At 38.6% G+C, this 24,376-nt stretch overlaps 1 protein-coding gene across 2 annotated transcripts in view; it reads left to right on the top strand.

Moving 5' to 3' along the window:
- The window catches only part of GAREM (GRB2 associated, regulator of MAPK1), a 196,860-nt gene that overhangs the window by 66,754 nt on the left and 105,730 nt on the right, over window positions 1-24,376 (top strand). For both annotated transcript variants that reach the window (XM_011943719.1, XM_011943720.1), the window contains exon 2: window positions 6,504-6,644. In XM_011943719.1, coding sequence (XP_011799109.1) covers window positions 6,504-6,644 — 141 coding nt within the window. The remainder of the gene's footprint in view (window positions 1-6,503; window positions 6,645-24,376) is intronic.

Consider the following 24,376-nt stretch of genomic DNA (forward strand, 5'->3'; position numbering starts at 1 on the left):
AAAAAAAAAAAAAAAAAAAAAAAAAAAAAAAAAAAAAAAAAAAAATTGTAAGAGAAGTACAGTGGTTTGGGTATTTAACTGACTCAGTAAATTTCCTTTCTATGTGAAAAGGACAAGTAAACATAATTAAAATTATGCCACACTATTTATTAAAAGAGGAAGAATAAGTACAGTATTATAACTTGAATAGCTTTCCTTTTGATGTTGGTAAAATAATGCACAACTGTTAAATTAGATTGATAATAAGTGCCAAGACAGAAATCATGGAACTTACTAAATTATTCATTGTTTAATAGATCTAGCTAAGACATAAGGAACAGTTTATGTCTGTGACAGATAAAAACAATATCAAGTTCAGCCAATCTGATTCTTATTATATATGTATTAACAAATCAGATTATTTCAGTGGGGCCATATGAGTCAGTCAACAACTATTTAAATGTCTACTACTATAGACAAGGCTCTACCACAGTGCTGAGAAAAAATCAGGCTTATGAAGAATAAAAACATACTTTAAAAAGAAAAATAATCTGCCATATAAGGTTATATATTTGCAAAGTTAGGTATTTCGGAGTTGAAAGGATTAAACATGCATGCCTTCTGCAGGGATACAGCTTCAGATGGTTTACCAAGCCAGTTACTCTGATGTGAAATACTCTAAGTACAAAGAAACACAAATGTGAAAAAAAAAAAACAAAACCTTAATATACGAGCACACAACTTACAGAGTTAACTAAAATCACGTATACTTGCCTTTTATTTGTTCTGTCAACTGGGGTTTGTTTTGTGCAACATAAGAATGGCAAGAAACAAACCCAAAAACCCAACATGAGCATGTGTCTGTTTTGTTCTCTGGATTCATCCCAACCTTAAAAGAAAACTCATCAGTAGTTAAGCTAACAAGTTTATTATTAACATATTATATTTAGTCATCCGAATGTCTTTCCTCTTCATGTTTAAAAATAAAAAAGCATTTAATAGAGATTTGGGTTCTGCTGTGACAGATGTTACATAACTACTTACATTGATTCACAACCATCCTAAGTAATTCAGAAGGGTGCTTTAATTCATAAAGGCACTATGGTTATGCAGTAATTCAGCTACATTCAACTGTAAGGAAGGTAATGACAATTTGGACAAAGCTGAAATACTTAACAATCAGCATAAAAAAACAAGATTCAGTGTCCAGGGAGAAATATTCAAAATAAAGATTAATAGCATGTTATGGTCCTGCATACCTTTGTTCCTTATTCCTTACAACCATGTTTCTCAAAGTTGGTGAATGTATAGACCAGTTTTAAAAGGGAAAAAAAATGCTTGTAATCTCTACAGGTTAAGTTATTTTTATTGTGTTGGCATTTAAATATTAATACATAAACATTAAAAAGTTGGTCTAAGATTTCTGTACTCATAGCTTTAAAACAAACTTATAAATTCAGCATAGACTGTAAGCAAAGCTGTAAAATCAGTGCAGTTTAAATGAGTAGGATTAGGACCAGGGCTGGGCTCAGTGGCTCACACCTGTAATCCCAGCGCTTTGGGAGGCTGAGGCAGGAGGATCACTTGAGCCTGAGAAGTTGACGCTGCAGTGAGTTGTGATTGAACCACTTCATGCCGGACTGGGCAACAGAGCAAGAACCTGGCTCAAAACAAAAACAAAGAAAGATTAGAATCAGGAAGACATTCACAAAGGTAGCACTTGAGTTAGGGTGAGGAACTGGGTAAGTAAGGATTGAGAGATAAAGGCCAAGGCAAGGAAACTGAAGTGAGCAGAGGGCTCATATAAGTGAGAATACAGCATGTATGTAAGCAGGGAACGGTCCCTTTGGGTTTTGTGTAGGTTGGGAGCAGGAGGGGGTAACATAAGGTAGTAAACTATTAGAAATAAATCATGGGGACCTTGAGTATTGGACTCAGCGCCTCATTCTGTATGAATGGAACTGTTGAAGGCATGTGAGTAGTACTACATTTTCATTTTTTAAAATGTTATCTGCAACAATATTTAAATATATTAGGAGAATAAAAAGATTGAGACAGGGCACAGTGGCTCACTCCTGTAATCACAGCACTTTGGGAGGCCGAAGCAGGCAGATCACTTGAGGCCACGAGTTTGAGACCAGCTTGGCTAAAATGGTAAAACCTAAAAATACAAAAGTTAGCTGGGTGTAGTGGTGCATGCCTGAAATCCCAGCTACTCGGGAGGCTAAGGCATGAGAATCGCTTAAAGCTGGGAGACAGAGGTTGCAGTGAGCTGAGATCACACCACTGTACTTCAGCCTGGGCAACAGAGCAAGACTGTCTCAATAAAAGAAAAAGAAAGAAAGAAAAGATTGAAAATCCAGCCAAAAGATCCACTCCACAAGCACAGGTACATGGTTCATTACCAAGTTTCCACGTCCTAGAACATAATTGGCCCTCAGTAAGTGTGTAGTGATTGAATATATGATGCCTAATGAAGGGCAGAGGGACATCTAGTTAGAAATGTGTAGGAGATAAAGTCTAGAATAGGACTCAGAATAAAAGTTAGCAACTGGTATTAACAAGGATTTCGGAGTTGTCTGCAACTAATTGAATTCTTGAGAAATATGTAAGATTGTAGAGGAGACAGGGTGAACAGGCTAAGGGGTGGAGCCTCAATAACTCCTACAGTTATAGCAAATGTCAAGGAGAAAGCACTGAGAGAAAATAGCAAGCAGGGATCAGAAAGGTGGCTCAGGAGATCTGTTGGCCCAGAAGCCAAAGGAGCAGAAAAGAGAATTACCCATTTGTGCATGTCCAGCTTATAAATGTTTATTTTGGATTTTGAAATTGAATCCTTTTTTTTTTAAGCAGACTAACTTTGCAGATTTCATGGATTCTAGTTATCCTAGTGTTAAAAATTATTTTAACAGGTAGGTAAGCCTTAATGTTGAAAGGATCAAGGTCAAATGGGGCAAGTAAAATCCAAGCATATCCCAGAAGCATGTTAAATGTGGGGAAATTTCAGGATGGCATTCACATATTTTGGAATTTGACATGCAGTTCTTTTAGACTTCTCCTTACTACATCATTGAGTTAAATATGTAAATTTTAGTACATTATATGTAGTAGTTAAGCAACAGAATAATTATGTCACAAAATTGTTTACTTTATGAATTCATTTAGTGTAATGTCTCTATTAGTGGCCTACCCCAGGATATTTTAAGTGATTATATTAAGTTTTATTTCTGGACAATTTTTCTGGAACTTATTTTGCCTAAAGCAGGCACACAGCTCAGTTAAAATAAAATAAAAAAAATACATAAGCTCAAAAATAGGCATTGGTTTCTTACTACTTTATGGCTTTAAAAATGATTCTGAATCCTCTTACTGGAGTGTTTACTACACCAGCTAGCAGTAGGACTTAACATTAAATTTTCATTTTGATTAACTTGACTGCAGTTGTTTCTTGGCTGCCTCTTTAGAGCCCACTGTGGGATAAAATTAAAACAGTTTTTATGATACAACAATTTAGTTGCAGAAAACAACGTTTATTTCCCCCTGAATGGCAGTGTGTTCTACCTCTGGGTTTTCTGCTTCCGCCCCATGTCTCTGGTTTCTCTTCTCCAATCCATCTTTTAGAGTTCCACCAGATTAATTTTTCTAAAGCAGAGCTTTGACCATCTTCTCATCCAGAACCCTTCAGTGGTTCCCCTTTGCCTCTCTCTTACCTAAGCCCAGCTCATTCTTCAAAGAAAGAGCAGCTCACGTGCTGTATTTGCCCTTTCACATTTTTCTTGATCTCCTCTGCTGAAATCCCGATCTCTGCTCTGCATTTCGTATTCCTCTTGCATAGCACTCATCATGGCTTCTCTTATGTAAAATTACATAGGAACCCACCTCACCCTCAAGAATGAGTTCTTGAATGTAGGGACCAAGTCTTCTTTATATTTTTGCCCACTCGCTCATTGCCATTTGCATAAAAAATAATAAATGTTTGTTGGATAACGAATGAATGTTTGTTGGAATAGTTAAAAATAAATGTGTGAACTGTCCCCTGTTCTAGATAATCCTGATCATCTTACCCATTACTTCCCCCCCCAGCATCTCTCACCTTCGAATTAATTTGTAATTTAATTACCTATGTTTGTTACTGGTGTTGGCTGTTTTCTCCCTGTTGAATAGTAGGTGCCCTGGGGCAGTGAGTGATCTTGGGTTTGTTCACTGGTGTGTGCCTAGCACTCAGAACAGTGCTTGTTATATTGGTTGAGTGAATGAATGAAACTTGAAGCCAAAGGTCAGTTTCTCCCTGTTCTTTGGATTATTGTCAGTGGTTTTCAAGGTAAGGGACATTGTGGCATTGGAAGAGCAGGAAAGAGATGGAGAGAGACCCCAAAGTCAGCTTCTGCCACTTGCTAAGCTGTGCAGCTTTGGGCAAGTTTCTCGACTCCTCTGAAGGTCATTTCCTAATTTGTTAAAGGTTAATATAACTTGAATTACAGTATTTATAGAAGCATTACATTTTAGGAGGAAAAAAGCATACCATAAAATTAATAACTTATGTCTCCTGATCACTGCTAATACCTGCTAGACCTGGTGCTACACACTTTCCGTTCGCTGCCTCTGTGCATCTCCACATGCACTCTGTGCAGCAGGGCCTGTTGTAGTAATAACTCTGTCTCACAGGTGACAGGAGGAGGTTCCTGCCCAAGACCACACCGTGGTGGGTAGCAGAACATCTCTTGAGACCAGATCTGAACCTGCGGGACTCTGAACCTGCTGCTTGCAACTCCTGCCTACTGTGCATACGCTCAACAGGGGGCTGCGTGATTTCTCCTTTGGAGCAGCAGTTCTAGATTTTTCCTTCCTGCCCTAAGGTGGTTGAGGGATACAAAGGGCTCATGAGTACCATTGACCCCCAGGCAGTATCTTTCTGAAAAAAGGAGGCCACATCTTCTCAAGAGGTGATGGGCAGCAGAGCCTGGTTTGAAAAATCCCCCCTGATGAATTGGATTCTGCCCCTCCTGCTAATGTACCTCTACTTCCAGATCTGTTTCTTTTCTCTCCCTGTCCCCTTATAAAGTTTTTAACTCTTTGTATTTTGTGCTGTAAAGTATTCCTGCTTTGAGACTGTTTTAATCTTTTTATTTTATTTTATTTTATTTTTATTTTTATTTTTTAAGACAGAATCTCGCTCTGTCACCCAGCCTGGAGTGCAGTGGCACAATCTCAGCTCACTGTAGCTTCCACCTCCCAGGCTCAAGCGATCCTCCCATCTCAGCCTCCTGAGTAGCTGGGACTACAGATATGCACCACCACACCTGGCTAATTTTTGTATTTTTTTTTTTTTGTAGAGATGGGGTTTTGCCTTGTTCCCCATGCATGTCTCAAACTCCTGGACTCAAGCAGTCCTCTCAGCTGGAGTGTTGGGATTATAGGCATGAGCCACCATGCCAGGCCAAGACTGTTTTAAAGGTTGTAGCATTACTGTTTTGGAATCAAATTAGATAGTTTAGGTTGGGATACCCAAGTTGATCATTACAGTCTCCTCTATTGCAAAAGTACTGAAACTTTTAATAATTTTTGAGAGATCTACAAATGCCATTTCAAAACACACAGTTAAATCACTAATAACTTAATTACTGTAATATACTAAATGTCAAAATAAGGAAGGCTGTTTTCTATATAAAAAATTAGCCTTTTCAGGCTAATTTTCTTTGAGCACTTAAAATTACTAAACTAGGATTAAGGGGATGGATTATTTCAGCAGCTAGAAAAACATTTTTTAAGTTTCAGGGAATGAATTTCTCTTTTGAAATAGTTTGTCGTCAGTTCAAATGCTGAAAAGTTACTTCAGAAAATATTAAAATGAAAAGAAATTTCATTTGTGTGCTAGAAATCATTATCTTTAATTGATTGGGAAGTTTGGCAGGAGGCCAGAGAAAATTGGCAAACATAAAATTTAAAAGGAACTGTGAGCATTTAATTTCAAGTACTCTCTCAACAGAGATAAGATTATTTATTTTTGTAGCTTTATTGTAGTGATTAAATCGTAAGCTTTCAATCCATCTGACCTAGCTTTGAATCCTTGCATTTCAGTTGATTAAATCTGTGAGCTTAGACATGTTAACATTTCAAACTGATTTTTCTCACCTGCAAAGAAGGAGCATTACCTTTTACCTACCTCCGAAAGTTATCTTATTACATGAAACAGTATATGCAAAGCATCTAAAGAGTATCTAATGTATCCTAGGTACTTAATAAATGTTTTATTATCATTAAAATAGAATCATTTAGGTATAATGTGATATTTGAATATCTATTTGCAAATCAGTGGGAAACATTTTTATGGACTTCTATGTACAGTTGTCAGCTTGGTGTGGAATACCCTTTGAAAAAAAAAACCAATTCAGAGGTAAACTTTATCTCAGGATGAACTATCAACTTCTGTATTAGTCAAGTTTTAACTAATGAAATTTTATTGCAAAGTATAGAGTAAGCAGATGATGAATTCTGAGTTTCTCATATAAAATTATATTTCCTAGGAGAGTGCGTAGAAGGGCTGCGGGAAAATGACTACCTGCTGATTCATTCCTGCCGCCAGTGGACCACCATTACTGCCCACAGCTTGGAGGAGGGTCACTATGTCATTGGGCCAAAGATAGAGATTCCGGTACATTATGCAGGTAAGACTCCTCCAAGGGCCAAGACGAGGCAGAGAGACAAAGGGGATGTGAATAGCTAAACTTTTCCTCTAAGAATTGTCTGTAAACTACAAAGTAGAATGACTTAGAGAAGCAAACATTTGTGTGTGATTATCGATCAGTGAAAGCTCAGCTTCATTTTGTTAGAAGTCTTTCTAATTAATGCATGTAGTTAAATGGGGATTCTTATTAGGTATTTATAAGATAGAAATTTTAAAAATAAAACACGTCTATTGTCTTGGAATTAAAATCAATACATGTAGCCAACCTGGGAGCTTCAGGGGGTCATGTCTCTGAGGAATCCTGTATACAGTTTGAGCATTGCTTTTGTGAATGACTTTGTGAAGATTTCACAAGATTCCGTGTCACAAATTAACACTGTGGTCTGGTTTTAAAAGTATTGGATTGGTAGCTCACATACCTGGATATGTCTCTGCTTTCAATAGGCATTTAGATTACAGGCAACTGAGATGCCTTCGCTGCTTTAGTTAAATGAGGGTAATACCTGCCTTCTCACCTCACTTTGAACTCGACTCAATGCAACAGTGCCATTTAACTGATTTTTATTGAGTATATTCAGTGTGCCAGTACTGTTCTAGGAGCTTGGGATACATCTAGTGGCTTAAATAAGCTCTAAATAGTGATAGCTTATAAATGCCATTAAAAAAAACTTACGTTACCATATGCTTTTTCGGGCACTTATAATACATTATATAAAGGATCTTAGTCTTTTCTCTATTATTGTTCAGTATTTTCCAAGTCTGTTCAGAATATCTTAATCAACTAACCATAAATTGTGTAGCCCTGGACTGCCATTGTGTTCTCAAATAACCCCTTTACAGTGCCCAGAGAGTTATTATTTGGAAAAGGGACCTTACTGTATTCCCACTGTCTAGACACAACAAATGGTATTTGTTTGATGAATATTTAATGAATGAATGAATAGTTTGGTACCATTTTTGATTCCTGGGAATCTTCAATTGCCGATACAATCCAGGCATTACTTAGCTTCTCAAAAATCCTTACTCAAAAAAATGATAAGAAAACAAAATTTCTCTGGCCTAAAACTTAGTCCTCTAGAATTGTATTTCCTAGCCCTAAGAATAGCCTTCATGGAAGAAGAGAGAAATGAATAATTGTAGAAAGCATTACATCTATTAGATTGTAACTCAGGCAAATGGGGCAATTTTCATAGGGGCAGAGAATGAAACAAACCCCCTACCCTACCCATTCTCTCATCAGAGTGGTTCCTACTAGCAGTGAGATCCATGCTATTTTCAGCAAATCCAAATTCTGTTTCTGTCTTTGTGGAAAACTGGAAAGAAAGGTAAATTGCTACATTGCTTCATCCTATATTCTTTTACCTAATCTGCTGTATTCTTCTATGAGGAAATTACATTTTAGTCTTTCCCCCAAAATCATTGTGAAAAGCTCTGTCAAATCAGTCTTCCCAAGAGTGCCCTCATTTTATCACTTCCTCAAACCCCCTTAGAGACTGCATCCTGCCACTAGATTCTTTGATTTTTGTTGAATGCCTTCCAGAGGCTGGTTCTAGTCTACTTCTCCAAACTGATCTTTTCTACTCCAGAGAGTGAACCTCCTACTCTAGCTACATTAGTCATCTCACTGTTTTCTGAACATACTAGACACTTTTCCATTTACGCAGTCTCTGACTGGCTGGAGTTGCCTCCCTCAGCTCATCATTTCATCAGGAGGGTGCAGCCATCCTCTGCAGCCCCACATGGTCTCCTGATGTGTCCCATTCATTTAGCACACGTCCTCAGTCTTCATTCAGTTACCTTTTCCTGTGTGCACACTCACCAGTTGGACTATACAGTCCTTCACAAGTTATACCAATTATAGGAAACACCTGAAGCCTTTGGATCTGCACTCAAAAGATAATTCTTTGTGGCCATGGGTGTTCAACTCAGGGATCGCAAACTTGGTTATACATTAGATTCACCTGGAGAGCTCTAAAAAGACTGATGTAGGGTCCTACCTGCAGAAGTTAATTGGTCTGGAGTGTTGGCTGGATACCAGAATTTTTAAAAGCTCCCCATGGTTAAAATATACAGCCAGTGTTGGGAACCCGTTATTCTAGAATGAGCATCCACAATGTGAGATAAGATTTCCTCAAACACCCACAAATGTTTGTAAATATTTTGGTGTTTGGAACTTCTTTTTTTTAAAAGAACCATCCAGCTTCCATTGGGAAGAAAGATGTGATATTGTTGAGCAGCTTCCTTTTGATCCATAAGGAAGATGATAGATTATGTTGCAAATAATACATTTTTAAAAAATGAAATGGAGGTGCCAAGACTAAGAGGAAATATGGGCACGAAGATCACATCATTCAACAGAAAGGAGAGAAAATATATTAAAGAAAGAAAAGCTTGAAATAGTACCAAATAGTTCATGATTATTTGCCGTTAAACAAAATAGAATGAATGGTTGGTCATGAGTGTCTAAATGTTCTAAGCTGTCTTCCTGAATTTTCAACAAGAAGTTTAAGTAGAAGTTTTGAGGTACAAATAGATTCCAGCTGATCATTTTGTTTTGGGTTTCATGTCTTAAGATAGCACCATGAAACCTGCTTTACAAAAACAAATTTAGTGATTTAGTAGTTTTTAAAAAAAAAAAATCTTACAAACAGGTAAATAAGAAGGCAGTGTGGTTTTATAAGTGTTTTTTGTTTGTTTGTTTGTTTGTTTTGAAACAAGGTTTCACTCTGTCACCCAGGCCAGAGTGCAGTGGTGTGATCATGGCTCACTGCAGCCCTGAACTACTGGGCTCAAGGGATCCTCCCACCTCAGCCTCTTGAGTAGCTGGCACTACAGGCTTGTACCTGGCACCATGCCCAGCCAACTTTTAAATTTTTTGTAGAGACCAGTTCTTGCTTTGTTGCTGGTCTCAAACTCCAGGTCTCAAGCCATCCACCTGCTTTGGCCTTTCAAAATGTTGGGATTACAGGTATGAGCCATCACACCTGGCCTGGGAGAATGTTTTGATTACAGTGTAAAATGGAGACCTATGAGTCTTGATATGATTGATCATTTCAAGGTTATAGTGGATATATTTTGTTTCCAAGAATCTGTTTATTGCCAGGTTTAGCCCTTGGAAGAAAGAGAGCATATAATACATTGTGGAGACCAAAAATCATTTATGTCTCCCTAGCTTATTTGTGCTCTACTTTTAATTAGAGGAAACCCTTATATATGTATATGTTACCAATTTTTCAGAATTTCTTTTAGGTTGAAATGAATCTCACTTTCTTTGAGGACAGTTAATAAACGGTAATTAAAAATGTTTAACAGAGTAGTAAAGCCCACCAGCTTTGTAATCAAATGACGTAGTTTGATTTCTCATTCTGCCATTTTTTTGTCTATATTACTTTGGGCAAGTTACTAAACCTCTTTAAACCTTTGTTTCCTCATCTATAAAGTGAAGATAATTATAGTGCCTTTCTCTTAGGGTAATTATGAAGATTGAAAGAGAAACACCTTTCAGAGTGTTTACCACTTAGTAAGCCTCCATAAATGTTAATGGTGATGATTATGATCATGTTAGCAACTAAATGTTTCTAAGGATTTAATTCTTTCTCCTGCACTACTTACAAGTTGAATTACTTTTCTCTTCATTCAAGCTAGTTGAATACTGGCACCCCTCAATGTTATTTGGGCTGCTGCTGTTTGTTTTGCTTTTGTAATTTTATTTTGAAGTTGCAGTAGTATAGTTTACTCCCTTGTGCCATTTCCCCGGTTTTACCCATTTTTAGCATCATTTTGTGACATTTGTTTTTCATCATTCTTAACCCTCCTCCCTCCCCACCAAATGCACATAAAAATACAGACAAACATGCTATTTATTTTTTTCTCGGTTATTTGAGAGTAGACAGCATACATCCGCCTAATACTTCACTGTGTATTTCCTAAGAACAAGGATATCCTCTTATGTAACCACAACACTGGTAGCAAATTCAGTACATTTAATACTTTAATCTACTGTTCATGTTCCAGTTTTGTTGATTGTCCCAATAAGACCTTACTGTATTTTTTTTCCTCTCCAGAACGACATCCAGTCTAGGACCACTTCTAGTATTTTGCTCTTGTATCTCTTTAGTCTCCTTTAATCTGGAACAAGTTCCTCAGCCATCTTTGTGTTTCATGATATAGACATTTTTTAAAGAATACAGGCAAATTATTTTCTAAAACAACCCTCAGTTTGGGTTTCCCCGTGTCCTCATGATTGGATGAGGCTACGCAGTCTTGGCTAATCTGCTCTGTGTTGTGATAGTGGCAAGGGATGTCCTTTGCTCCTTATTGGTGATCTTAGTTTTGATCATTTGATTAACATATTGTCCAGTTTCTCTGCTGTATAATTACCATTTACTTACAATAATTACCATTACTGGGAAATTTGAGAGTACATACTTTTAGACTCTGTAACTATCTTGCTGTTTCCCTAAATCTTCTCCCCCCACCACTCCCCTTTTAAGTAGCTATTGATGATTACTGTCTGATTCCATTTTTACTATGAAGGTGGCAAAACAGTGCTTTTCTGACTTAACTCCATCTTTCCTTCTTGTATTTGTTAGCCGTCATTCTCCTGTAAGGAAAGGCTTTTTTTTCTCTCTTCTATTTATTTATTTTTTTACTTACCTGTTATTATGAGCATGGACTTATGAATTCTTATGCCATTCAGTGTACTATGATATATTGCTGTCCTTGTTTCTTCAAAGAGTCCTATGTTTCTGCATTTGGGTATAGGCTGGCACCTGTGTCACTGTGACATGCCCCCTTCATTTTTTAAATCATGTCCTTATTTTCTGGCACACGTAGCAGCCATTCTTTTCAATCAGTATTCTCCTTTGATCAAGGCTCCTACACTTTCCTATTCCAAGCAGTACTCCTTGCTTTGTGATCTTTGTTAAGACAGTCCCTTGGAGTTGGGCAGTGCACAGCCTGGGCAGCCATAGGCCATAGCTCCATTCATGCATATTTTGGAAAGCGATAAAACTCAGCATTTTAAAGATATATGCTACATCAGAGATTTTCATGAAATTCTTTAAAATGAAAAATAATTTCGTAAAACTTTGAAAAAAGGTAACTATGACTTCCGTAGTTCTTATCAGAACCTCGTGCTGAAATGGTGGTGATACGAATCTCCTTATTCTGAATTCTGAAATTATTTAGATGTGCTTTGGGAAAATAAAGACATTCCCTATTCTGGCAAAATAAGTTTTAGACAAAAGGTGTTTTCTTGGTATACCTAATAATTGATTCTGAGAGAATGTGTCCAGTCAACATCATGTATTTTGCTAATAGTAGAGAACCCACTTAAGAAAAATTGACAGTGTTTAGAAAAGAGATTGCAACATTCATAGAAATTGTATTCAAAAGACATCACAGATAAATGTAATCTGAACTTTCCTACTTCACATTGCTACCAAAGGGGCAAACCTTTCCTAAGAAATATACAATACAGAACTCAGATTTTTTCTGCATTCTGTGTACTCAGAACACTAACTCCAAACTGCCTGGACCTGTGTCAGACATTGCTAGCTCAACGTGCCCACCAACTCTTCTTCCCACACTTTTGCCCTGACTTATTAAACAAAAACAAATATTAAACTTTTTAAACCTAGCAACTTAATTTCTAAAGTTGAATGGTTTTTATTCTACAATTAATGTATCTATTCATCAAATTCCTTTTGTCTCTGCAGCTCAGCATGATCAGTCACACAGATCCCCAGTTGGTTACCACTAAAGCTGGTGTCTCAGAGGCCCTTGTTTATGCTGACCCTTTCTAGGGCCTGAAACCTAACTTAGTATGCATAATGTGACTTTAAAAAAAAAAAAAAGAATATAAACCTCAAGCCCCACGAAAGCCTAAATATGCCATTCTCTCTGGAATTTTATTTGCTGTCCTGAGCTCCAAGTCTCCACTCTATAAAATGGAGATCTGCTGTAGAAAAATGTTGTGCAGATTCTCAGAGATCTAACTTGCGTAAATGGCTCAGCACAGTGCTGGCACGTGAGTAATACAAAATAAATGGTATCTCCTCTCACTCCCCTCTGTCATGAAAGACAACAAAGAAAACTATACCAAGAGACAGCTTTGAGAAACCAAATAGATCAGAATGTGAGGTGTCTGTATATCAGTGGCCTGCTGATTTGCAAAGTAATGGAATTCTGAGTGGGTTTATGAAAATGTATAGCATTCCGTGGCAAGTGTGCTGTCATCATGGATGAACAGATACTGTCATCATGGATGAACAGATTGCTATTTGAACATAAGCATCTGAGATAAACTCCAGCCACGTTTGGCTTCTATTTTTAAATTCTCATCCTCCTGCAAATCTGGTGAATCTATAACAAGCTAAAATGATCTCAGTACTTTCCCTCTTAGTTGTAATATGTACAGAAGTAAGTGACACTTGAGCACAAGATGGGTAAGAATTGCTTATGCAGTTTTCAAGGCCCTTATTCAGCAAGCACCTGGATTTGTATCAGCAGTGCCTGTTTTTAAAAACGTGGGATGTGCAGTGTTTGTCTCTTGGGCAAAATTATAGTAATGTGGCATCTAACATAACCTTGAATTGTAATTACTGAACAAAAGGAAATGTTGAAACAAGCTAATTTTATTCTCCTGGGTTGCAAGTTTAATTAGCATGAATCATCCATTTATAAAAGTAACTACTAGTGTTGAACAACGCTTGGTGTACTTTCCCTGTTACATGGGATAAAGCTTATGTGATGAAATGGAAAATAACCAAACTTTCTTTTCAGAAGTCCTCAGAACTAAGATAATATGCCGAGGAACATTTATCTCAGCCATTTTGCCATTAAAAAATGTTATAGATCTAAAAAATAACCATTTTTGATGATTGAATTTTTAGGTTATCGTTAACAATAACTAAAATTTATTTAGTGCTTACCATTTCTTAGGCAGTTTGTTAACTCAGCATTTTACTTTTATTTCTTCGTATGACTTTCACAACAAACTCATGAAATGGTTGCTGTTATCTATATTTCATACAAGTACAAACTGAGGTTTAGAGATGTTAAGTTTTTGTAGTAATACGCAGTTAATAAGTGTGATTTGAACCCAGGATATGTGGCTTCAGAGCCTGCCCCCATCTCCACTATTCCCTGGAAAGTGCTAGGAGGCACTTTTACTTGGAAGTCATCCTAGAGAGGAGAGATCCGTTAGAATTAACCGAGAAGTTGGGTAAAGCTTTCATTTTTCTTTCTTTCACAGTAGCTCCCTACTTGTATCCTGACTCTAGGAAAAAATTAAGTAGATATATGTCTTGACTTTTTTCAGTTTTACAAGTCATCTGCATACAGGTGACATTCCCATTGCTCAGTAAATTTCCAGGAAGAGCTTCCAGGGGAGCTCCTTGGGCCTCCGAGGGGACAGCTGCTGGGCCTGGGGAGGTGATCAGATCAGAGGCTGGAGGCCTGGGGAAAGAGTCTTTTAAGTGTTGAAGAGGGAATTGGGTGATGTTTAACAGGGCAGTCTCAAGTAAGGAAACTGAGGAAAATTAGATTACAAAAGAGAGTTAAAAATGAGTGAAAGGTGGGCAGCAAGCAAGGATCAACTATTTTTGAAAAGATATTTTGCATTAAAGGGAAACCAATGACATTTGATTTGGGGGGAGCAAAGTAAATATAAAAATTTTATTTAAAAAAAGGGGAAGCCAAGAAAGAGGACGTAGGAGTGAAATCGACTTTCCAGTGTTTCATATTTTTAAGAATAATGGAATCTGAGAAATCTTTCTAGACTAAGGGAAATGATTCAGAAGAGGAAAAAGAGAGAAAGTAATTAAGTAGTATATTAGCCTGCTGTCTAGGAAATGGTCTCTACCATTTTTTTCCTCAAGAGTCAAAAATGTTATTCTCTTCCTCTCTCCACTTCATTTTACTTAAATTTCATAGCTGCTGTAACATAGTTTTTGTGGTTAGAGGGTGAATGTATTTTTCACACATTGGTATTCACACTCATATTTTAACTCAAAACAAAGATGAAGCGATTATCTAAGTGCGTCTTTGCTGCAAAAATGGATTGAAGATTGTCACCAATCTTTAATGTAGCTTTCTAGTCCTACTTCACATTGCTTAAGAATAACTCAAGGAAATTTGAATATGAATGGTATTCATGATGAGATGATTAGGGAATTATTGTGAGTTTGTTATTTGTAGTCAATGTATTATAGTATGATGGAAAATATCCTCACTTTTTAGGGAGACATACTGAATTATTTAAGGGTGAAATGTGGTTATAAAATGAGCAAAAGTGGACATAAAAATAGATGACTCTGGCAAACTAGTTGTTAAATCTAGGTAAAAGGTATATGGGTGTTCATTACCCGAATTTTCCGTATGTTTGGAAATTATTGTAATAAAAAGGAAAAAATTGACTCAGCACAACCACCAGTGGTGAAATAAATTGTAGAGTTGAACTCTTATATGGCATTTTTATCAAAACCACTCTGCCTCCATCCTTGAATCCTATTCATAGTCTTAATTAATTTTTCTAGGGGTGAAAGTTCATCTTTCACTGGGTTGTTTTGTTCCAGTGTTAAATGTTTGTGGCAACAACACAGTGAAGGGTGAATTCAGGAAGAAATGATGTTGTTTTTACCATGTGGTAGAAGCTTCCGGCTCATGGCTTCCTATGGAAACCTGATTGCTCCCAGCTGTGGCTGGTTTCTAGCGGCTGACCCAGTTGATGGTAGTGATTTAAGTATTAAAGGGGACAAAGTTTGGATTGGTGTATGTAAAACTTGGAAAGAAAGGAACTTTTAAAAAAATTATTTTCTTAAAATAAAAGCTTTATGAGAGACATGGAAAGGGAGAATGTGAGCAAATACGTTGCAGAATTATTTGGTGACATACTATATGGCTTTTCTAGATTGCTCTATAAATGCCAGTAAAGCTCTAAAAATTTTAGAGTCTTTTGATTGCTATTTTCACATTTCAGCCTGTTTATTCAGAATCCTTGCAAATTATTTACTAAATCTACAAACAGAAAGTATAGTATTTTAAAAAAAAACCACGAAAATTCTAGCACAAAACAGGGATGGCATCTGGGGTTCAAAACCCCTAGGCTACTGTTTTCCATTTCTTTATACTTACATTTAGGTACTTAGTGGAAAGTTGGTTACTTGAAAGGGCTAACTCCAGTTCAAATATAATCTAACTTATGAGATAATGTGATTAACATCAGGTGGAAAGTTTGAACAAACTGCCTGTGACCACACTGTTAATGGAGTGTTTATAGCATAGGTGGGAAAGTGCTTGTCTCACTTCATAATTTGATTTCCATATTGGATTTGGACCTCTAAGAAGTAGTGTGACCTTTTAAAAGGTTCTTTTTTAGAAATTTCTTTGAGGTTTTTCTATTTGTGGAAAACAGACTTCATGGATTCCAAAACTGATTGCAGTGCTAGCAAAACTTCCTGAATTGAAGTCACTCTGCTCCATTTTTTAGGCTTGGAATCGCTTGCCATTGTGAGTCACTATCCAGGGAAGTCGTGTGCTGGCTTTCTGTTAACCCTGACCCATTTCTGTAGTTGTTGAGTGTACTGCAACAGGAAAACAACAAACTATGTGTACCATGTGAACTTTTCTGACATTTGGAGCAAGGCGGTAGATGATTCAGACATGTCTGTGTTGATTTTTGGTGAGGTATACATTGCACAGTGCCTCCAACATGTTAGAACTGGTTTACAGAACACCATAGGGTTTGTCCCTAATAGTGAGTCAAGCCAGTGCGTGAGTGTGAGACAAGCAAAGTAAACAGAGCTTTTATTTTTTAGATGTTAAAAATCGTGGTAGGTAAACCAAATGCAGTGGACACACCGACATGTGAAAGATTCCGTTTCTCTGTTCGTGCCTTCTATATTCCATACGTTTCTCAGTGGCAATTACATTTTTCCTTACAGCCCTTCATAGCATTTTGTAGTCCCAACTCTTTTCCTTTAATAAAACCGGTCACCTTGTGTGGGACCCAGTCCCAGTTCTCTAGCCACCTAGGGTCCTTTCCTCCTGACCCACAGAGTAATTATGCAGCAACTCTTGTTGATTTTCTGTCTACACAATTCCTTTCAAAACTCCTCCTCCTTTCCAGCCTACCCTGACTGTGCCTCCCTTTCCTCCTCCAGTCAGTCACCTGTGTTACTATCAGATTATTTTTTTCAAGTACAGCTCTATTATTTTACCAGCTAGCCAGGAGTTTTCAGAGATGTTTCCTTTGTGAGTATAAACTCTGGTCTAACGCTGGGCCCTTCTGAGGTCTGGGGTTCCTTTGACTACACGCGTCATTCTCCAGCAGACACCCCAGCAGGCACTCGCTACACCTGGCTGTTTGTTGTTGCTCAGGTAGGCTCTGCCCTGCCTTGTTCCCTCCTGTGTCTCCTGCTTGGAGGGCTCACACATCATAGCTACCACCCAATAGGAAATCCTGCCCCAACCACACCACCTTCCTCAAGAAGAATAGTGAAATCCGGCCTCAACTACCACCTTCTTCAAGAAGCTTTTCGTAATCTTTCTCACCATGTAGATCCTGCCCCTTCAGAATCCCTGTATTAATTTGCACCCATGACTGTTTATCTTGCTCTCACTCCTCCCACCACTAAAGGCTCCTTGAGGACAGTCCTGTCTCATACAGCATGTAACACAGCCTTGAATAGTTTAAGGACTCAATAAATAATTTTAACCCAACTGAAATGGATTCTTCTTTCAAAGAGAAACAGCAAAGATGCCTGAGAACTACCTGGAGAACAAGTCAGGTGTCTTAAATTCCCTCCAGCCAGGCAGGTACAGCTCTGAGATATTGACAGGGAATGGTGATTGTGTGTGCTCTAACAGGTGCAAGCAAAATGCCATGGAATTGTTGAGTAAGGAGTCATGATGGCTGTCTAGGAGTGGGAGGCCTTCAGGTGAACGAGGTCAAGGGCATTCTAGATAGAGTACCAGGCACCATTCCTGAAGGTAACAACTGGCTGTGGGATAGAGGGGAAGGAGTATTTAGGAGATAGAGTTAGAAACCTAGTTTGGAGCAAATTCCAGACTGAATAATGGCAGCTGTAATCTCTGTGCCCTGGGGAGTTCCTCCCAGAATCTACTTTTAAGAAAGATTAAGTGAAGGCAAGCATCCTCCGTCCCCTGTAGGTGAGTTACATTGGTCAGGAATGGAGGATGAGAAGATAGTGAGAAACTGCAGGTAGAACTAGTTAGGAAGTTGTTAAAATAGACCTGATAAAAGATAATTAATACCTGATCTAGGCTGGGAGGGAGATGCTCAGGAGGAAGCAACAGATACTTAGGTAAGAGGAATGAGGAAAAGGGAGCGAAAGATAATTCTGAGAAAAGTTTTAAAATTTTTTCCCCTTGCTTTTAAGGAAACATTTTTAAAAATTAACTTCCTTAGCACAGGCACTTGCTTTTGCACACTTTTTCTTACTCTGTTTATTATTAAAGGAAGAATTTTCTAGGTTCTTCCTAATAAGAAATAGAGTAAGAAACCAACAACAACAACAAAAAAACCTCTTTGTAATCTTTTGGGACCCTCAGGGTTTTCTAGCAGAGAAGTTTCACATCTTGTCAGGTATTGGACCTCTAAACTGGCAAGAATGTCCTTTTAGTTCTTGGGCTTGACAGATATGTTAGAGATCGGAGTTCCACAGAAAAGTACATTTGGAGTAAAAGATTGTGTGTTGGAGAAAAATGGTGCACAAAAATCTCAGGCTCTAAAAGATTGATACCATAAAGATTTGATAGTTTTATGTATATTTGGCAATTACTTATTTTCTGCATCTAGTAGGAGGAATTCTTTGTTCTACATATAAAAATCTAGAAAAATCTGATGAATGAAATATTCTGGCTATATATTTGCAGTACTATGCCAGATTCATCTGTGTGGGAGTGTGTTTGGTAGGTTGACTTGTTGGGATCAAAATATCTATTCAGGAATTTGTCACAGTTTTTAACTCTCTTACCTCCTCATTTGAGAAAAACAATTCTCAACAAAGTTGAGTTGGTTCTTAACAAAGTTGAAAGTTTGCACCCACTTCCCCACCCTACGGCAGGAGGCTGGGAAGATAGTGAAATCTGGTAGGCAGAAGCCAAGGATGTTGCTGAACTTCCTACACTGCACAGGACAGCCTCTGTGTGACAAAGAATCACCCAGCCCAAAATGTCAGTGGTGCCCAAGATGGAAAACTCAGATATTTTATAATTGTTAATACCTTTATTGTTGGTAATCAGTTTTATTTTCTGCTGCATTAGCAAAAGCTCTCACTTTTTGGACAGAGGCTACCAGACTTGATTGCTTGCTTGCTTGCTTTTTTTTTTTTTTTTTTGATGCAGTCTCACTCTGTCGCCCAGGCTGGAGTACAGTGGTGAAATCTCCGCTCTCTGCAACCTCCACCTCCCTGGTTCAAGTGATTATCCCACCTCAGCCTCCCAAGTAGCTGGGATTACAGGCACATGCCACCACACCCAGCTAATTTTTGTATTTTTAGTAGAGATGGGGTTTTGCCGTTTTGGCCAGACTGGTCTTGAACTCCTGACCTCAGGTGATCCACCTGCCTTGGCCTCCCGAAGTGCTGGGATTACAGGCGTGAGCCACTGCACCCGGCCCAGACTTGATTTCTAAATCATAACCAGTCATTGCCCAGACTTACAGGAAAAATGTTCCACAGATTGTTGATCAGCATTACTTTCTGTACACACTGTGTGAGACTGATAGCAACCATGCGTGTCATGGCGGAAAAATTCAGGAGGCAGCAATGGAGCAATCCCTTTAGTTGCAAAGCTTTGTTTATTTTCCAGAACTATCCTGGCTCTTCTTCCTTTATTTTAAAAAAGGGTGTATCTGTAAGTGCCTAGAATAAACAGATTTTTAAGGAATTAAAACAAACCTGGTCTCCCTGCTTCAGACTGTAGTATACATCTATATGACATGTGATTCTTAAATGGTGTTGAAATTAAAATTTTCACATGTATCTGTATGAGGTCAAGATTTGGGACTCCCTTACTCAGCTTCCTTAGCCCCCCAAGAGTATTTTCCATTTCTCTTCTATTGCTGATTTTCTTCCCTTCCCAACGATTTTTTTTTTTAGACTGAGTCTCGCTCTGTTGCCCAGGCTGGAATACAGTGGTGCGATCTTGGCTCACTGCAACCTCTGCCTCCTGGGTTCAAGTGATTCTCCTTGCCTCAGCCTCCCTAGTAGCTGGGACTACAGGTGCCCACCACCACGCCCAGCTAATTTTTGTATTTTAGTAGAGACAGAGTTTCACCATATTAGTCAGGCTGGTCTTGAACTCCTGACCTCATGATCCGCCCACTTCAGCCTCCCAAAGTGCTGGGATTACAGGCATGAGCCACAGTGCCTGACCTCTTCCCAGCATTTTTTAAGTTTGGGCAACTTCATAGAAAGTCCAAGTCTAGGAAGGAGAGACTTCATTGAAATACTGTTGCTGCAGGTCTATGGATCTATTCAGATATTAACTGAATAATTGAAGACCTACTAGATGCTGGGCAGTGAGTGAAGAGGGGACAACTGGTGACGAGGCAGTGTGGCAGTTAAGACCCGAAATAGTGAGTACTCTGGGAGCACCTCTCATGCAGTATCTGGGCCAGGGCTTTATACACTGATGTTATCTCATTTAATATAGAAGCTGTCCTTTTCTGGATGAGGAAAGCAGGCTTTGGGACCTTAGCCAAGGTCCTACCATCTATAGGTGGTGAAGTTGAGATTCAAACCCAGAGCCTCCCAGATGGAGAGCTAAGCACTCAATGTACAGCCTGCCTCAGGGGGCCAGGTGGCAGAGTGATTAGGAACCTTTTGAATTTGGTCTGTCTCCTGTAAGCAGTGAGCTCACTCCCATGATACAATATTTGTGTTTTAGAGATAACCCTTTGGCAGCAGATGGGAATGGCCCTTTGTGACTAGCAAATTGCATAAGTAAAGTGGAAATAGCAGATAGTACATTCCACTATTCCCTGAGTCTCCTGAGGAGACTCAGAGGCAGGCTGTGTGGGTCAGGAAGAGAAGGATGGCACACTCTCGGATATGAGAAAGCGTTTGTTTTTTCATCTTTCCTTTACCTTTAACCTAACTCTTGTCAGCCAGTATCATTAGGTAGTATTTTTAACCACAGCTCTTCTATAGCAGGAAAAGCTCACAAGTGCCACGACTTTTTGTTCCACCTCCCTCCCATTGGAGCATCATGCAGAAAGGTCTTCTGTGTTTTCCCAAGGTGTAAACAGGCTTGGGAAAGAGCTGTTTTTTGTTTTTGTTTGTTTTTGTTTTGAGACAGAGTCTCACTCTGTTGCCCAGGCTGGAATGCAGTGGTGTGATCTCAGCTCACTGCAACCTCCCCCTCCCAGGTTCAAGAGAGTCTCGTGCCTCAGCCTCCCAAGTAACTGGGATTACAGGCGCCTGCCACCATGCCTGGTTAATTTTTGTATTTTTAATGGAGATGGGATTTCACCATGTTGGCTTGGCTGGTCTCGAACTCCTGACTTCAAGTGATCCACCTGCCTTGACCTCTCAAAGTGCTAAGATTACAGGCATGAGCCACCACGCCCAGCCGAGCAGTTCTTTTATTTGAGCAAAAACCCAATGTCTAGATTGAAAGAACAGACAACTATAGAAACTTAAAGAATGAAGAGATTTAAACTGAACTACAGAATTCCTGTTATTTATTACTTCACTTCACCTCAACCCTGCCCTCCTCTGACACACAGACACACACACACACACACACACACACAGAGTTATATAGTAAGTGATCTTTGGGATCTTGGCTGAGATCCCAAAGCCTGCTTTCCTCATCCAGTAAATGGTTAGTCTTTTGTGAGGTGGTAGAAGGAAAATCATATGATGCATTTGACCTCTTGCAGGAACCATTAAGAAATAATCTTCTGGCCAGGCGCAGTGGCTCACGCCTGTAATCCCAGCACTTTGGGAGGCTGAGGTAGGTGGATCACGAGGTCGGGATCAAGACCAGCCTGGCTAACATGGTGAAACCCCATCTCTACTAAAAACACAAAAATTAGCCAGGTGTGATGACATGCGCCTGTAGTCCCAACTACTTGGGAGGCTGAAGCAGAATTGCAGAGGTTGCAGTGAGCCGAGATTGTGCCACTGCACTCCAGCCTGGGTGACAGAACGAGACTCCGTCTCAAAAAAAAAAAAAAAAAAAGAAATAATCTTTAATCTTCCTTTTTTTTAATCCTGGTTCTGGTGAGTTCCCATGTGGCAGCCATGGAGCATGTGGCCATTTAGAGGGAGGTGGTCCACAAGTGTTGCTAATGTCCCAGTCACCTTATACCACTGTCTTCACATTTGGCGGCTGGGCAGTGCCTCACTTGTCCAGTAAGAATGCTAGATCTTGGATGACACAGGCTCTGAGATGTCCAGGTGGTAGGAACCACCTTGCAACACCTCTGTGATGCCTGCTGAAGACTCAAGTTCATCCCCTTCTTCCTTATGGCTTAAAACAACAACAACATAGTATTGATCCTATTAGAATCAGGAATAAGATAAAGGCTCCCACTTTCATTTCTACTCTTCTGTGGCCTAACACCTTGGGGTTTTCTTCCCAACTGAATACTCTGTAAATACTCTGGCAAAATGACAGTGTAAAGAGGAGCTCATTATCCTGGTTCAACTCGTTAGTGGCCATGTGGTCTTATGTATGTTGCCTAACCTTTTTTGTGCCTCAGTTTCATTATTTCTAAAATTAGGATAATAATACTTACCTCATAGGTATCTGTCACGAGGATTAAATGAATTTGTAACTAACGTACTTTAAAAGAGTTACAGCTAACACACTGGCTTATACTAAACACCATGTAAGTATCCGGCTGCTGTTGCTAGTGTTTGTTGTTTGTTTGTGGTTTTTGGTTTTTGGTTTTTGGTTTTTTGGTTTTTTTTTTTTTGAGACAGAGTTTCGCTCTTGTTGCCCAGGCTGGAATGCAGTGGCACGATCTCGGCTCATTGAAGCCTCCGCCTCCCAGGTTCAAGCACCTCTACTGCCTCAGCTTCCCAAGTAGCTGGGATTACAGGCGTGTGCCACCACGCCTGGCTGATTTTTGCATTTTTAATAAGATGGGGTTTTGCCATGTTGGTCAGGCTGGTCTCGAGCTTGTGACCTCAGGTGATCCACCAACCTTGGCCTCCCAAAGTGCTGGGATTACAGGCATAAGCCACCATGCCCGGCTGCTAGTGTTTTGTAGTTAATGTAATAAGACAAAAAGGAAATTCGATTTTAAACATTGGAAAGGAAGAGAAAAATATTTACAGTTTTCATGATTGTCTCACCAGAAAATCCAAGTAAATCAACTGAAAAAAGATTATAACTAGTATCAGATTTTAGTGACCAGATGTAAACGTCAATAATGTTTCAGATATACTTGAAATAACCAAGTGGAAAATGTAATTTTTACAAAGTAGTACAGAGCAGCATCCAAGACACATTCTTGTTTACCCTGTAAAGTCCTTGGCCTGATCTAAGTGGAGACAGTTAAATCTTGAGATGTCAGTGCATCACTTACTCAGTTAGACAAGTGATTCTTTGCTGGCATGTAAAAACATGTTAAATGTTATGTGTAAATTTGTTGTACGTTTAAAAGTCTTTCTCTTATGTTTACATGGAGGATTTTATCGATAGGTTTCCTCTGGAAATTATTAATCTGTACTATACTTTTAATTCAGCCATTTGCCTGAATGTAATAAAGCATGATGATACAGTGTTCATAACATTATTGCCCAGATTTTTTTTTTACATTCAACTAAGTTCGTGCAGACTTCTGTTAGAAATTAAGATGCCTAGAAATCCACTTGTGGCTGCACAGCAGTGATTATAGCAGTGGAGATTTGAGAAAAATAAGTGATATTCAACCCTTTTATGAAGACCCCTGCCCCAATCAAGTTTTTGCTCTGGGGTGGCCATATGAAGTCAGTATTGAATCTTGACCAAATCTGTTATATTCCATATAAAGTAGATGTAGATTAGATTGAAGAGGCAGGCAGATCCTATTGTCTTTTATAATCTGTTCAATATTGGAATCAATTCCAAATCACTGCCTCTTAACTTCCAGACATTGCCTTTAATCAAATGATTTCTACTTTGACTGCATGTAGGACCAACAGAATATCTAAAATGACAATTCTGTATCTATGTGAGACCTAAGTCAAGGAAAAGATCATTCCAGTTGACAGTTTTTGAATGGATTGGTTTCTCAAGTGATTCTTGACTCACTAATCTGATGACAGCCAATAGAGTTAGACTGGCATTGAACTCAGTTTAATTGGTCTGAATGAGTAAGATATGAAGGTCATCTGAACTCAAACGAACCTGTGAAGAAACCTATGTAGCTTGGGATTTACAGCCTCACCCATATTTAGAATGGCTCTTTTGGGTGTTCAGACTCCAGGATAGCTAGGGTGAGGGAGAATCGGTAGATTCTAGTGCTTGCCTCCACAGTTTACCAGCCTTATAACCTCAAAAACTGTCTTTACAGTTTCTGAAACTCAGTTCCTAAGATGTTTAAATAGTGATAATAATACCTAGGTTGCCAGATATTCGGAATATTAAATATATCTCAGACCATATAAATTTTGTAAACTGTAATTTATATACATATATAGTGTGAGTATATATAATTTATAATAATTGCAAAGTATTACTTTTAGA

Source organism: Colobus angolensis, unplaced genomic scaffold (genome assembly GCF_000951035.1).
Source record: "Colobus angolensis palliatus isolate OR3802 unplaced genomic scaffold, Cang.pa_1.0 Scaffold220, whole genome shotgun sequence".
NCBI classification, from domain to species: domain Eukaryota; kingdom Metazoa; phylum Chordata; class Mammalia; order Primates; family Cercopithecidae; genus Colobus; species Colobus angolensis.